We start from the raw sequence: 16,325 nt of genomic DNA on the forward strand, positions 1-16,325 counted from the left end.
TTTTAAAAAATAGCTCAAGACAAAGATTTATAGTACTCGCAGAGAGGAGTAAAAAATGTCCAATCAACATGGGTCCAAAAGTTAATCCTTACGACGGAAATAGACTTCTAGTATATATTTAATGATAAATTACATAAAATATTACGATAAAGTTTATAAATAATCAGGATATTAATGTACATTTCATGTACATTATTACCATAAATTATTTCCTCTACTCTCATTTACACTTCACCATATGAGTTCTCATTAAAATAGGACTTTACGAATATGAGAATACAGAGTATTATCATTCCACGTGTAAAAAGTAATTCCTAAATAAACGATCAAAGTCTTTCTGCGATTTCGAGAAAATCCCGTTTAAATATTCCTTGAGAGGAGGCTCATTTAGTCAATTCAAGACTAAATATAGGCAATACTGACGAGAAGCGATTATTCGACGCGACGTGTAAAGGAGGTGTGTCATTTTAAAAAAATGTGTTAGTATAATTTCAGTCGAAAACCGAGATACGAATGAACATGATAAATTTTCAAATGAAATTTTCTCGAAAACGAAGTGTCAAGCAAAAATTGAGCATTTACTGCACGGTTTTTGTACATTTTCACGCGTCGAATGTCTTTCCCATCGATCCTACCAACCGTACACGTAACTGTATGTTGGTTGAACGCAGTACAATCAACAAACGTCGAAATTGGATTTTCTCGAAAACGAATCTTCGAGTGAGAAAAATTTGATTCATGCTATCGATACATTTTTTTTACGCAAAACCGTCGATGTTTCTGTTGTACCGTAATTTCTGATGGATTCTGAGCGAATGCCGAAATGGAATTTCAAAATAAAATCGATAAATACTTCGTCAACGTTAACATCGAGTTGAGAACGAATAAATTTACTAATCAAAGTTTGGAAGGGGCTCGCAGGGGAAGGAGTATTTAATTACACCATTTCCCGAAAATCCTGTGAATACGAGAAATCATTTAAATACATGCAGCTAATGATAGACGATCAAGATTACAAATATACGAGATTCACACATATGTCGCTGCATTGTTCCTCGCGTCTAACATTCCTCTGATCTCACAATCGTAGTTAAGTGGAATTCCATGGAATTCAACGTTCTTCAAATTGATTGATCAAATTTATTATTCTTGCATAAATAATTGTTACTGATGAACACACTGTAGTGCTATGTTGTGTGTTGAGGCCATTTTTCAGCCAGAATTGAAACCTGAAAGCGTTTAAAGAGTAAAGGATACCAAAACAATTAACAGGAATCTATTGTTTTTTCTAAATTCCAATACCTAATTACTAAATTAACACTGTTTAAATATCGCTGGAAATAAAATCAAACGTATTTCCGAACTTACTATGTGTGTATTATCAAACTTATCTTCACTGCTTTAAATTTTGCAATTTGATTGCATTTTGTAATCATTAAAATTAGTATGAATACAAAATCATAAGACTATCGATGATGCTGCTAAAAGATAAAAGAGAAGTTACTATTGTTGCATATTAAATGGCGCTGTCACTACTATTTTGTATGTCAAGTTTATAACCGATTAGTCAAAGATTGCAATCAAGTATTATAATCAGGGATTGTTCAAGGATTGTATAAAATTAATTAAAATACAAAACAGCTATGGTAAATAGCATTCAACTTGGGGTTGATTAACATTTATGATTCGTTAATTTCAATGTATCTTATTGTGGAAGATTCTACTTTTAAAGAACAAATTATTGCACAGACCAATAAAAACTACATTTCATGAATTGGCTGAAATTTTATATATTACTTGTATAAATACACTATACTTCTCTGAATACTAAAACGTATTACAATGCACTGAAATAAGAAAAACCTTTAATAAACACTCTAATAGACCTTCTCATAATACAAACTGTCGCCCTTTAATTGCCACTCTACTTGCTGCGTTAAATTAAGGTGTCGATCAAAGATCGTCTCTCAATTATGAAAAATTACAAAATAATAAAATAAGATAAAAATAGCTTATAGTATTTTTGTATTTATGAAATAAATAATTGTTTAATATAATCGAGTTATCAAAACTTTCACTATTTAGTTTACATGACAAGAAACCCGTCAGAACATTTAAATATCAAGGAAAATATTTTCTCAAGTATCATTATTTCATAATCAAACAGCCGACTTCTGCAGAAGAAATGAATCATAATAAACAACACCTTAATATCGTGTGGATAAACTACAGGTATCACATCTCCAACAAACAGAGTTTGTCTCGAAAATTAGCGTCTTTTTGCATCCCATTGCGACTGCGACTTCATTGTTCTATTATATTTGACTTTAGAAAATATTTTTAGTTTTATATTCCAGTATTCAACCAAAATTTATATTGCTATTACTAGACTGTAGACCTTTGTGCAAAATAAAAGTGTTCTGCATTAATTGCAAGAAACAAAAATCAAACAAAAATAGTGATTTTAATCATTTGAAAATAATATAACAGTATTCTTAAGTTATTCCGATACAAATGATCAATAATCAATAATAACGAAATGTGATTCGAGTTTCATGTTTTTCAATTATAATCACACTATAAACACTATAAATTCCATAATACTGAACTAACCTTGAAATATTTCTAGGATTAGGAAATAACAGTACCATGAAAATATTTCATAAATGTATGAAATTCCGGCGCATAATCGTGGAGATCGTAAAGAGCTGCATGGTCACGTTCACCCACAAACTGGCCAAAGTACTCAATGTATTAATACTCACCCTTCACAGACCCGTCAATACCTGTTACCTGTCGCCAACATCCTCCGCGATGGTGACCCATAAATTAATGATCACGAAACTCGGGCTACTATGAGTATTCTATAGAGAGTACAACGTGCCCATCTGAAAATTCCCCGGATATACACACTATGGAGCATTGTTAAACATCGTTCACAAAATTTCACCGCTGAAACATTCATCATCCTTGCATGGACGCAACTAAACTTCGAGTTTCCTATTGAATTATTTATTTGTTCAAATAAATCCATATTATTAGCATACTGACGTAAAAAATATATTTTAAAATAATGAAAGGATGCATGTGTTATATCAAGAAAAGTAAATTCCAGTGACAGATCCCTCTGATACTGAAAATGTGTAACAAGTTTTATCAATGAATAAGAAATATTTAATTACAGTGTTCGCTAGCCGAGGTTGTTAATACTAAATTAAATCAGAAATATCTCCTGGGATTCCGTTAAGTCCATCCAATATTTGTTCACATACTTGACTCTTCGACCTCAATCTAAGTTCCATATTTGTAGAGAAATTGAAGTCGGTAATTGGGTACTGCTTAAATCGGTGGCGGAAGATGATTTCGCAATCAGTAAATTCGATATTGAGTCAACTTTCGAAGAGATGAACCAAATGCAATAATCAAATAAAATATCGCACTGTGGAGTATTTGACCTCAGAAGTTCGTCATAATAACTTTATTCGTTTTTATGGGAACAAAAGTATTTGAGAATGAAACAATGCCATTATTTATGAAGTATGATAAAATTCTACATGAATTGTTTGAAATCAAATGTAGTTCAGTGAATTATTGGTAATTTTTTAACATTGCTAATCTCAAAAACATAGGAAATGTAGAACATAATATTTAAAGAAAATAATATTTTACTACTTTTTACCAGGGCTTCCTATTTGTAAGAAAATCTGCAGTTTTATTTTTCATGTGGTACTTAATATTTTTAACTTAAACATTCATATAATGCTGATTACTACTGGAACTTATAAACATACATACCATTGCACGTACGAAATTCATATCACACGTACAGTAAATATAACTCTCAAATTAGCAGATCGCGTTATGATTCATTTTTCTCGACTTTGCTCGCGTATATCTCTGTGCACACAGCTGCAGCTTCACATAAATAGCACGAGATATCAGTGAAATCTTCTTTGAAAAAAATATTTGTACCTTATAGATATGTGTATATTTGTACTGAGTTCACTCCGAAAACCTTTTATAAATAATTGTATACTTTCATCCTCTCTTCTTTCTGTTTTCTTCCATGAATAAATGATTTCAATATTCGCAATCTTTATTATATATATTAGAATTGTTAATTCTTTATAACTGAAAAGAAAAGTGTTTATCGTCTTTAATTCATGAAACAGTAGCAGTACAGAAACTATTATAAACCAAGCATTTTCTTTAGTCATTTTGCCTGAATTTGAATCTTCCACCTGACAGCAAAATACACATTAATATTAACAAAAACAAAATATTACGTTCAAATCTATTCTATGATAATTTTGTAAATTTTTCTTCTTTGTTTATCAGTATTAAAACAATCACCATAGAGTTTTTCTTTTTTTATTTCGATATAATTTTTATTCACTGCTCGGATCAGTTTGGTTCAAAAGCAAATCAATGTTTCATTATATGCTAGTCATTAAAAATTGTTTCCATTAATTGCAGGATACGGAAGCTACAAAGATATTTCTTTCTTTCTTTAATTATTACAAAATAGTTGATAGTAATGCAACAATATTATTAAATTCTTTAAAAATTTCTACTGCTTTGTATTCGATGTACTAATTCTTGTAATAAATGCATAAAGTCCATAATCTATAAATTATTTTAAAAATATATCTGCTAATTGTGAGCATGTAACTTTTAATTCGTGTGAAAATACGCGATCTGCTTGTTAAGAAATTCTCGCAGAATGCGTTTTCGGATCGCAGGATATTCGGATTGCTCTGACGCGACAATGCTTCAACAGTATTCATGGTTGCAGCTTAATCGTAAAGTGCTTAACTCGAGCGTACTGACGCGTGTCTGGTAGACGATTATGTGGTAGTTATTATCATACAAGAAGCCCACGTATAAGATGGCATTCCCACTGCAACATAGTCTTGCTCTAACATGGTTAAAGAATTATTAAATAAAAATTAATCTAATCTTGTCATTATTATAAGAAAATACATAACTTACGTTATGTAATGTTAAGTATTAATCGTTATATTGTTCTAAATTTTACTAACTCATTGCCTCCAAAAATAAGAACGAGATTCCTTAAAGGTAGGACTAAAAATCGAGAAGCTGCAGAAGACAATTCTAGAAATGAAAATAGTATATTTCAGAAATACCTAAAGGTCATTTCATGCTTTTATAAATTTTTATTTTACTACGTACACTTATAATTAGATAAAACGTAAGCACATCTTTCTATCACAGTAAAATAATCATATAAATATTTTATATGTATTTTTTAAATCGGTCACATTATCTAGATAATCAATATCCAGCATTGTTAATTAAGAAGACTGGTTTTATGAATACGATAAACATTTGTTTTCTTTTCGTCTATTTATCATCCTTTGTATTACCTAACATATTTAGAAAAATCTTTACGGGATAGAATGATCGCAATAATGAGTACAAGGTACACGTATAGTTGCAATATTTATTCAATATTTATAAAAGTAATATATATAAAATAATTGAACAAAATTTATTTTGTAGGGAAATCGAGTTTGAGTAGCACAGTATTCAATAATCTCTACAAGTAGCACCACTTCTTAGGAACGCACAGTCCCCACTTATTATGTCTCACCAAACCTTCTTTGCATTGGCAGCCTTGAACGCATTGCTGAAATGAAAATGCAAGCATTGCAAATTAGTCTTCGTAGAGTAATTGTTATCTTCTCGTTTTAAAAATCAGAGTTGGTTTTAAGTACTAACCAGTGTGCAAGGTCTAGGTTCAGGATTATCGCAAGTTAATGGGCAGGCAGTTCCACAGTCGTTCCACTCTTCATTGAACGGACAAATTCGGTGTCCATTCGCTGTTCAATATGGTCAACAGTTTATTAAAGCTGCTGCAGTATTTTTACAAAATTGTTGGCGATAATATCTAAGTTCAGCCGGTGGACACAATAACATGTGCAGGTACATGCAAACGACTGTCCATGAGAATTGGGACACTTACAAAGGATAAAATGAACTCAATTCATTCTAATCCTCGTACGCTTCATGGATAAAAATTTACTAACGTTATGTTTTAGATACTGTAAAGTGTTGTATTTCTCTGCAATTTTATTATAATTTGACGTGTTTAATGGATTGAACGAAAGTGTAAGACGAAACTGAATGAATAATAATCAATCCTATTTTGTGCAACTATTTCTGATCAAATCTATTTTAAATGTATTAAAATTTCGTATTTCTCTACGATTGTTTGATACGTTTTTTTTATAATATTAGTTGACGAATAAGACATAATTGATTCTTTCGCGCCACTAGTTTTAGAAAGCGTATGAAGATTAACAAATAAATTTATGTTTAAAAATTGATGTTTAGCACGTTGCTTAGTATAGTTTGTATTAGATTATTAGTTTGTGTGCTCATTACCAAAAAATAAATCTTCAAATCCATACTTTACAAATTGTCAGATATAAAGATAATCATAAGACAATCGTAACTACTTAAAACCTAATTTAAGAAAAATCAAATCCAACAGTCTTAAAGGATTTATGTAACAATTTCAGTTTTGAGTGAAAACAATAGTTTCTGATACAGCTCTACCAAAGATCAACAAGTGGTTCTGTCGCAGTCGATGGTGTATACCTGCTGCGTTACAAAGTCACTGTTTTAATCAATCGTAGGATAATGGTGCCAGTTATTGTGGGGTAACCAATTGCTGTAACTTTGATCTGTTTTCAGGCATAATTAATTCTACATTTATAGAATAAGACATACTAAATATTTTTATTAAAAACTGAACAAAATAAAAGAATAAAAGATTAAACAATTTATTCAAAAATTAAAAAAAAATAAAAGAATAGATGAAGAAAAATTTGTACAAAAGCAAAATAAAAGAATAAAAAATTTGATATGTTCTATTCGATAAATATAAAGTTAATTATGCCTAAAAAGAAACCGAAGGCACAGTAATTGGTCACCACGTATTAATTGACTCCGCTACCCTAGCATATTGAAAAGTGATGTAAGCAAAACAAACTAACCTACGGGAATTCATTAGGCTACAGACGCTGAAAATTGCTGTCAAAACATGGTTTTTAAATAGACCCAAGTGCGAGCGTTTCGTACATTTTTATACACAGAATATACTGAAAAATCAGCATAGACTGCATAATATCGATTAAGTATCTTTTATTATAGAATATATCTTTCCTCTAACCAAATCGTGCATTTTTATATGCCTCAATTAAGAAGAATTTATTGTATATCCTAATACTTATGGACTCGAGTGTGCAAACGTCACTTTAAAATTTGAATTACTATGAAGACAACATGAATGTATTAAATTATTTAACAATGTCCACACCTGTCAAATGATCGAACAGTATCTAATAACATATTCGTTAAATTTCGTACTTACTGATAGATATTACAACAAATGCCGCCAACAAAAGAATAATGAAACGAGCCATCTTAGTCGTGTAGTTTTTCGTGAAATGCTTCAGAAATGAAAGTTACAGCAAGAAACACATTTTATATTCCGTGAAAATTCCATCGTCTATAGATCTGACTTTACAAACGCAAACAATAGCGACAATGACTAACTCGATAAGAAATGTAAAAACATTTTCTGATAAGTGGAATCTGAATCTTTACGTATATAAGATATGCAAACAACACATGAATTTATGCATGAAGCAATATGTATAGGTTCACGGGAATGGAAAATTGTCGGTATAAATGAAATTATAGAAGTTTATAACATAATTCAAAATTATACATAAAATAATAAATTTTAGAATTACGTATCAATTTGTGGTGAAAATTAAATAGAAAGTGTGAAATTATGTAAAAAAATTAGAATTAAATTTACTTATAAATGTATAATAAATTTTAGAATTATGTATTTATACAAAAAAAATTAAGTATAAAATATGTTCCATAAAAGTATATCGCACGTAACATTGTCTGAGCTAAGACAAAGTGATCTTAATAATGTTCTAAGTAACACTTTACTCTATTTTACTGAAACGGTGTTAATGCTTATCAGTTAATATTACCTTCAGTTAAAAACGAATGTTCTACGTTACAGGAAATAATAGGTACATACACATATTTGTTGTAACTGCATCATAGGATAAAAGTTTGCAGTTTCACATTTCCATTAACTAATATAATTTACAATTTTCCATATTTTGAAGAAACTAGGATTCTTTTTGGAAGATATATTTTTCTTCAAACTTGTTCATTATATCTGTAATGTGTATTTCTTAAATCTGCAAAACTCTTTAATTTGTTAATGAAAGATCATCAAAATTTAATCTCTTTAATATGGTAGATAGAATAAGAATGAATATAAATAAGATGTGCATGATATAATTAACAAATCAAGCTGTGTTCGTCGGTCTTAATTCTATTGTTATATATTTTTTTTTACTATTAAATTTGCTGCATAGTCTCTATATTGCTATATCGTCGTTAGAAGATTCCAAATGAAAATATTTCGTTGTATATTTTAAATACTTCATATGCATTAAAAAGTCTACGCAAAAGTATATCATATATGTCATTTATGTTTATCATGTGCACATTTGAAATACGATATTGTTTATTAAATTTTCGAATCAACTTGCAGCGGATGAAATCGAATTCTCGTTAATTTCAATGCGATTGTTACCATCTTATAACGTACACAATAATATAAACGATTGAGAAACAAATGGAATGCTATTAACTCGTTTCATAAAATTGTTACATGATGTTCAACACACTTTTAATCGAAATATATCCTCGAAAGTATTGGTGAAACAATTATTTCATTTTGAAAAGAACTCATTTTGGAAAGAATTTCATTTTGGAATGTGAAATGTCGACGGAGAGATTGGAAATCAATATTGGAGTAAAATTAAAGTACAGTCCAATAAAATATCGTGTAATATCACGCAGTCATTCCTTAAAAATTAATTTCAAGTAATAAAAGTTATGAACTATTTACAAATAATATTTGAATTACTTTATTCATTATCAAATAAAGTTGGTCCTAGTATGGTCTATTTTCAACGTACTTATTGCATACCTCTCTGCTGCATATTTCTTTATATGTTCATATGCTACAACTTAGTTGAGCCGATATCGAATAAGGCGTATTAAATTTTGTTATATTTTTATTTTATTTATTTTTTCATTCAAAAATGTAATATGTCTTATTCAATAAATATAAAGTTAGTTATGCCCGAAAACAAACCAAAGGCACAGCAATTGGACATCCTACAGTAAACAGATCCACTACCCTATGTCACTCTTACTCTTCTCACATTAGTTCTCCTTTTACGCGGAAATGTGAGTCATTCCGCGCTAAACGGATCACGCTTTACACCTTGTTTCAGTGACTTTGATAAAACTGGGACATGATGCGACCCATACGAAATGAAAGGACATAGGATTTCATTTTGAATCCTTTTTAATAACGTTAAATTTGCAACTGTGTCCAATTCTCTCGAAAACATACACTCTCCGTAATTATTTACATGAACACTACGTCATTAACACTAAGTCATTACAATTACAAATTAAATTATATTATAATTCTATCACATTATAATTTGTAATTCAGAGCGCCATACAATTAAATTATAATGTAATTCGTAATTGCAATTAGAATATCATTACAAAATGCTAAGTAATTAAATTACGTTGATTACGTATTACGATGTAAGTGAATTAAAATAACGAATTAAAAAGTACTAAATTAATAGGTAATAAAAGTATAAAATACACAGAAAGGACAAAAATGAGCATATGAAAGAATCTCGGCCTCGTGCCGGCCGAGCTCGTCTTTTATTGATCAGTGTTTTTCGTTAATAACTCGTAAACAAAGCCACGGATTGCATTTTCGCTAAGGAAAAAGTTACTTCAAATATCCTCAGGAACCCTCCATTTCCAGATTACGAGACACTTTTGGGACACCCTGTATTATGGTTTCTGCAAAACCTGAAAAGCGACACGTTCGAAAAATGATTTTGGATACAATGACTGAAGTATGTTAGAAACAGTATACACAGTTAACTAAATTTGCGTTTATAATGGAAATAAACATATGGATAATTTCCTAACCGTCACTATAAGTGACTATAAAATCCCAAAATCTATTAGATTGCGAGTTACTGTCGCTCAGAATGAACGCAAGGGATGCAGCGTGTAGCAAACTATCTCCGCAACATCCGTCTGCCAAGCTGCACAACATTTCACAGTCGCAAACATTTTAATTTCCCCAGCGGTCAATGAGAGCTTCGTTTCACCTTATAAACAGTGCAATTGTTCGAACGCGAGCTATTTCTTTCGGTGCTTTCACTGTTTCAAAGGGTCGCATTCCATCGCGAACATCGCGTGCGTTCCATCAATTTATCTTTCATCAAGCCGTAAATAATAGTCCGCTGACAAATGTGTTCCACCGAACCGGGGAATCTCTATTTCTATGCCAGCGTAAACGTATTGCAGCAAAAACCTTGTACTTCTCAATTCCCAGTGAAGTCCAACGCATTAAAGTGTTGATAATACAATAAATACCCCCTAATTGATCCTCACAAAACTGGACAATTTGTAAAGTGGAGATACGATTATTCGTTTTTTATAATTACCGATTGTCAACAATTATAAAAACAAGCCGCAAGGCTCGAATAATCATATCTCCTCTTCCCAAATTGTTTATTTCTATGCGAAATCTGAATTAGGGAGAAATTACTGTATGTCGTTAATAATGTCGCTTGTTGCAAACAAAACGGCACGAAGTTTAATAACGACAAATGCTACGTTGTGAGGTTTTCTAGAAGTCATTTGCCTCCCCCTTTTAGTTACCATCCAGGAGGAACGTTATCATTGTCATTTGACATTCATATTCATAGTATTGTATTAAAGGCGTAATTTGAAGACACCGCAAACAATTTTGTATTTATATTGTACAATAACGCGTCCGATACTTGAATATGCATCGTCAATGTGGTTTCGAAATATTTTGAAAAATACTTAGAAGATTGAGAGCATTCTTTCTTTCTCTCTCTCTCTCTCTCTCTCTCTCTCTCTCTCTCTCTCTCTCTCTCTCTCTCTCTCCATAAACTACATCGTTTTATCGTCTTTAAAGTGGATCGACCGTTTTCGCAACTGGATCATGACTATGATCCATTGACATTTACAATGAATATACATATCTTCTCTGTAGTCCAGAAGAATCATTGAGAATCTATGATTTCTGTATAAAGTTGTGCATGGCATGATTAACAGTCCCATGGGTTAGGTAGCTTTTAAATTTTAATGCTTCTTCTTGTTTTACGAGGTTAGCTCTACACTTTTAGAACCTCGTCGATTTAGTTCGATCGACCCGCTTTACAGAGCATGTACATTCATAAATTATAATAGTGTGATACTTCTAGCTTTTAACTTAATAGGATAATTTTCAGCCAAAACGTATGTGCTATCGAATTGATAGACGAATTATTTTAGAAACGGACACGGCAACGAGCACGTTGGTTCAAGGTGTGTCTACATACTGCAGCCAAAGTGAATTTAAACTTCTCAAAGTAGAGACGGATTTATTACGGAGGATATTGCCAGCTGTTAGTTATGCTCATCCAATTAATTGATTTCAGTCGAATAAGGAGATGGACAATAAAATCGGCGCATTTCTAAATATTAGATAATATTTCCATATTTGTTTTTATAATTTAACATCAGGCTTTACAAACGTAAATTTATTGTCTGATTTGGACGTTCATAATATTTCTTGTCGCACTGAAAATAATTTCTTCGATCAGTCATCGAAAAAACAGCTTTTTTATTACCTCTCGTATTTTTAATTGCCTATTCAAATCATCTAGCCATCTTCTTTTTACAGCAAACTGCTTAACTGTTACCTAATTTCAAAAGCTAACACGTCCCAGGTGACCTCCATTGAAATGGACTCGAGATTTTCATTATTTTTATGAAAAAACTTTTTATATAACACCCACGTTCCACACCACTCTACTTCTCCGTAGCTATTAAATAGCATGAACAAAACGAAAACAGTTTTACGTCAGTATATTAAAAAACTCGTTATTTCGTAATTGTCCTTTATTCCGATAAGCTTTGTACGTATTTAAAAGAACACGACTATATACACAGAATATATACAGATATATACAGAATATATACAGAACACGAATTATATAATTATCTTTACCATCGTCGATAAAGGTTATTCAAAACCAATATATGTATAATCCCGGTTATTTGTAATAGTTATTTTCATCAGAAACTTTATTTTGTCAATTATAATGATTACCTGTAACGAATTAACATTTTTGTCATCGACAATTATTATTTGTAACACAAAACAATTTTCGTCGTTTGTAATGGTTGCTGATAACCAAAAACATTGTAGATATTTGTAACCATAAATAACCACACATATAAAAGTTCATTTTTTCTAATCATTGCAGTTTTTAATTTTACTTCAAAATTTAATGATGACTATGATGACTATCCTTTACGTGGATGAAGATCAATTTTCTATCGATGATTATAACTATCAAATTTTTGACGTAATTGTTATTTTTGGTCTTTGCTCGACAGGAATATTAGTACGTTTGAGACTGCGATCTGATACTAAATCCCCGAAATCCAACTTATCTTCCCGGCTTTGTTATCAACAACTTTAACCCTTTGCACTCGAAGCTATTTGAATTGTAAATCTAAAATAATTTTTCTGACTTATGGAATTTTTATTTTACATGACAAAGTGTATTTTATGCATGTAAAATTGACTCTTGTGACTCGTACAGCAATTACGCTCTTAACAATTTGTTAAATCTAAACTTTGTTAATATAAAAATTATCTTAGAATCTGATGTAACAAATCTTAACGGTGCCTCAGAGTCGCCACTCGAGTGCAAAGGGTTAATATTAAATATTTCAAGAACTATAAGCCGTCTGCACCCAAAACCAGGAATCATTAGATTCAGTTTTACGAGCTCTACCACTGTGCAAAAATTTCATCAATAAGTGAGTGTCACGCCTGGGGACTTCTTGCTGGTGCAAGAACAAGACTAAATTCGTCGGAAAGTGGATTTCACGGAGATAATGGCCGTTCATCGAGGAGAGCTCGTGGGTTTATGTAATGTCGTGTCGTGCCGAATGTGAACACGAAGAGCTTAACACGAATGTAATGTTTCGTTCCGTTCACAGAAATATTGAAAGCTTTTTCAGAAGTTTAGCGTAAAATATGATTAAGAAATTAATGTTCGTGAAGACAATAATGTCCTACCGTTATCAATAACAAAATCTATCGAAGTTTATCGTAGCAACACTCATGGCACTAATACTAATAACAAGAATAGATACAATCAAGTTCGTCAAGGTAAAGAGTAGTTAGGAAATAAATGATGTGTAATTGGATGACACATGCTCAGTTAAGATATATGATGTTTTTATTCATAAAATGTCAGGATCGTCCTTAAAATAGCTTTTTAACGCAAAAATTCCATCAATTTCTGCTAGATATTGAAGGATGGAAACAAAATTCCCATTTTTCAACAGTTATTTAGCAACTGTAGAAATTATTTTTAAATTATAAATGTTGCCACACTTAACAGTTACTTTAAAAGTAGAAGAATTGTTCGATCTGTACTACCCACTCTTTGAAACTTAAAACTGAACGAAAATTTTTACGATATAAATTTTTAAATGCTTAGAGTGCCCTTTGGAAGAACAAAATCTTGCCGACCGAAATTTGCTTTTCTCGAAGATAGCATTAAAATTATTCGTTAAAATGCTAAAACATTTTTGAAACTCAAGAATAAAGCTATTTAAAATTTAGTTGTATGAATTCTTTTATTATGTATGCATTTTGTATTTGATGTTAACGGCATGTATCATTACTGACTAGAATGGATATTAAGAATACAAGATATAATTAAGTATGTGTTGTGGCATTATATTCAATTTATTAAAACTATTAAAAAAATAAACATATTTTTATTTGAATTCTATTTTGTACAATCGAGACGCAAAATTTTTCGACACAACTATTACAATGACAATGTAATGAATTTATTTAACTATCACTCCAATTTATAGACAATATATTGTTTACAAACGATGTAACAAAGTATCTGCTCCTATAAATTTTTAGTAAATATGTATCCTTATATAGATACATTGTGCTAAACGAAAAACTTCATAATTTTATTCACTTCGTTGCTTACAAATCGCAGGAAAAATAAGTTAACTTTGCTGTAAAATATATTTTGCCTCATTCCTTACTTCCATTAACAAAGACAGTTCTAACATCAATAAATCCCGACATTGAAATTCTGATTCCTTCTTCAAAGTTTCGCAGTCATAATAAATTTAAAAAATATATAAATAAAATATGTCAAATAACATATAAATAAGGCAACGTTAAGTTGTCTTTTGAAATACGTTGACTTACTGTTGCCAACAATGTTCGCTTACTCTCACTACTAATCTTATAACGTACGTCGTGCTTCCATTCTAACTACTTTCCCGCATATATGACACCCGCACGTCATCGTCGTTCGTTCTCATTTACCTAATCTACTTACCTTAATCTGACTCGATACCACCCCCTGCTCTTCGTCGTATCTCCACTCTATCACTTTATACATCCTCTCTCTTTCAGTCCCTCCGCTTGTCTTCCTTATCAATGCCAACTCCTTCATTCAGTACTCCACGTCTTTCATCTAATTCTCCAGTCTCCTTCATTCAGTTCAACATTCTTCTTCGTTCAATCCTCCATCTTCCTCTCAAATGCTCTTCATCATTCCTTCATTTCACTTCCTCCTTCACCCTTTCTTTGACACACCCACCCAACATATGTTCCCAATTTGATTCTCCTCACTTCCGCATGCCCAGCAGTCTGTTTTACTCCCCGAACCAATATGTCTCCTCTCCCATTCCGTTTCATAACGTAAACCTAGCTCTATCCTAATTCTCAAACTCCACTCCCCTCTTCGCGTAGTTCTACGTATATTGAAGTTGTTCCGCCGTTCTTATTTCCCTGCAGATCCTGTTACACCCATTGGTTCGTTTTATTGCGCATTTACACCTCTTGCATATCCTTATCTCTTGTTTTGGTGTACATCCTCTCGTTTTGAAGAACTTCCGATTTTTCTTGTGTTCTAAGGGTAGTGTTTTTACGCTTGCACATTATTCTCTTCAAATATCTCTTCAACCACGAAAGTATTCGAACGCCTTTTAAAATGGAATTACTTTTTAAAAATTCGACCAAACGGCGTGAATTTGTTCAACAAAAATTACAATTGATTGGAATGATGAAAAAATGATGTTTCCCGATTTTTTGTTTGAGCCTAGAACAAAGAAATTTAAACAATGCGTTTTAAAGCTTATGCATGAGATTTATAAAATATGAGCGGAACGGGAAAGTGATGTAAGACGATTAAAATCTTTTTAATCGATGCAGATAAATAGCAATAATAGAAACTCTAACGAAATCTAGAGTTTAATTTCGTGCAGTTTCGGATGACGGTGTTTGTACTATTTGCTGGCAGATACTTGAGAACTTAATCGAAGACTTACGTATAGCTTAACATTTCATGCGCGTATAATATAAGCAATTTCGAAGAAGAGGTTGGATGCGAATGTACATTTCTAAAAGCATAGTAACATATAGCAATATTACTAAAATATATAATACCTGTTAAAAATGTTTCAATTTGTAAAACAAATTGGCCAACCTTCCCACACTTAACTAGATATATATTTCAAGTTACTTTTTAATTAATTATGAACAGTGATTTCTAGTAAATGATGTTAATTCTTAAATAAACAGTTTAAAAACTCATGTGCATATACACAGATTACCTATATCTCCATTTATATCTTCACCTGCATTTGTATCATGTTCAATATTGTATCCAACAAAAGAATGGAAAATCATTGTTAAAAAAACTGAAAAATAAAAGCAATTTTTTCTAGTGAAAAATGGCATCGTTAAAATGTGCAACTTCAGGAATTTGTACTAATTGTAATTGTACTAATTAATCATAATAAAGGTATACAAAAACAGTACTTTTAGTTTCCTCCTTTACGAGGTTCGTAAAATTTGAAGTCATTGATATGAATGCAGATGGAATTTCGAAAATTTCCGAAAAGTGAAAATGTTCGCAGTTCAATCAATTCTTATAGCAGCTAGAGTAGTTACATCTCTATAGAATTTTACTGAATGATCAAGGCAGATAAGTTTCAGAATAAGGTACAAGAAGCTTCAGATGTTTTGAAAATTCTAACATTCGAAATTCTGGCCTCAGAATTTTGAAATCCCTATTTTTCCT

General features: G+C 31.2%; 1 protein-coding gene and 1 long non-coding RNA gene across 2 annotated transcripts in view; both read right to left on the reverse strand.

Annotated features, from left to right (window-relative positions):
• The window catches only part of LOC143258888 (uncharacterized), a 186,985-nt gene extending 171,666 nt beyond the window's left edge, over positions 1–15,319 (reverse strand). Inside the window, exon 1 of the long non-coding RNA XR_013032828.1 lies at positions 14,577–15,319. This is a non-coding gene — a long non-coding RNA (uncharacterized LOC143258888). The remainder of the gene's footprint in view (positions 1–14,576) is intronic.
• Positions 5,451–7,545, reverse strand: LOC117219463 (chymotrypsin inhibitor). Its single transcript, XM_033468632.2, has 3 exons — positions 7,400–7,545; positions 5,743–5,843; positions 5,451–5,650 (listed from the first exon to the last, which is right to left on the reverse strand). Exons 1-3 carry the CDS (start codon positions 7,449–7,451, stop codon positions 5,561–5,563), a joined length of 243 nt encoding a protein of 80 aa, XP_033324523.1. The 5' UTR covers positions 7,452–7,545; the 3' UTR covers positions 5,451–5,560.
• Positions 15,320–16,325: the final 1,006 nt, after the last annotated feature.

Source organism: Megalopta genalis, chromosome 2 (assembly GCF_051020955.1).
Source record: "Megalopta genalis isolate 19385.01 chromosome 2, iyMegGena1_principal, whole genome shotgun sequence".
Taxonomy (NCBI): Eukaryota; Metazoa; Arthropoda; class Insecta; order Hymenoptera; family Halictidae; genus Megalopta; species Megalopta genalis.

What these genes read in the sequence shown, in the direction of transcription:
- LOC117219463 (XM_033468632.2), bottom strand. Translation starts at nt 7,451, where the DNA reads ATGGCTCGTTTCATTATTCTTTTGTTGGCGGCATTTGTTGTAATATCT. An exon ending in ATTTGTTGTAATATCTATCA is followed by an intron (nt 5,844 to 7,399) that starts GTAAGTACGAAA and finishes CATATTGAACAG; the next exon opens with CGAATGGACACCGAATTTGT. An exon ending in AACCTAGACCTTGCACACTG is followed by an intron (nt 5,651 to 5,742) that starts GTTAGTACTTAA and finishes TTTTCATTTCAG; the next exon opens with CAATGCGTTCAAGGCTGCCA.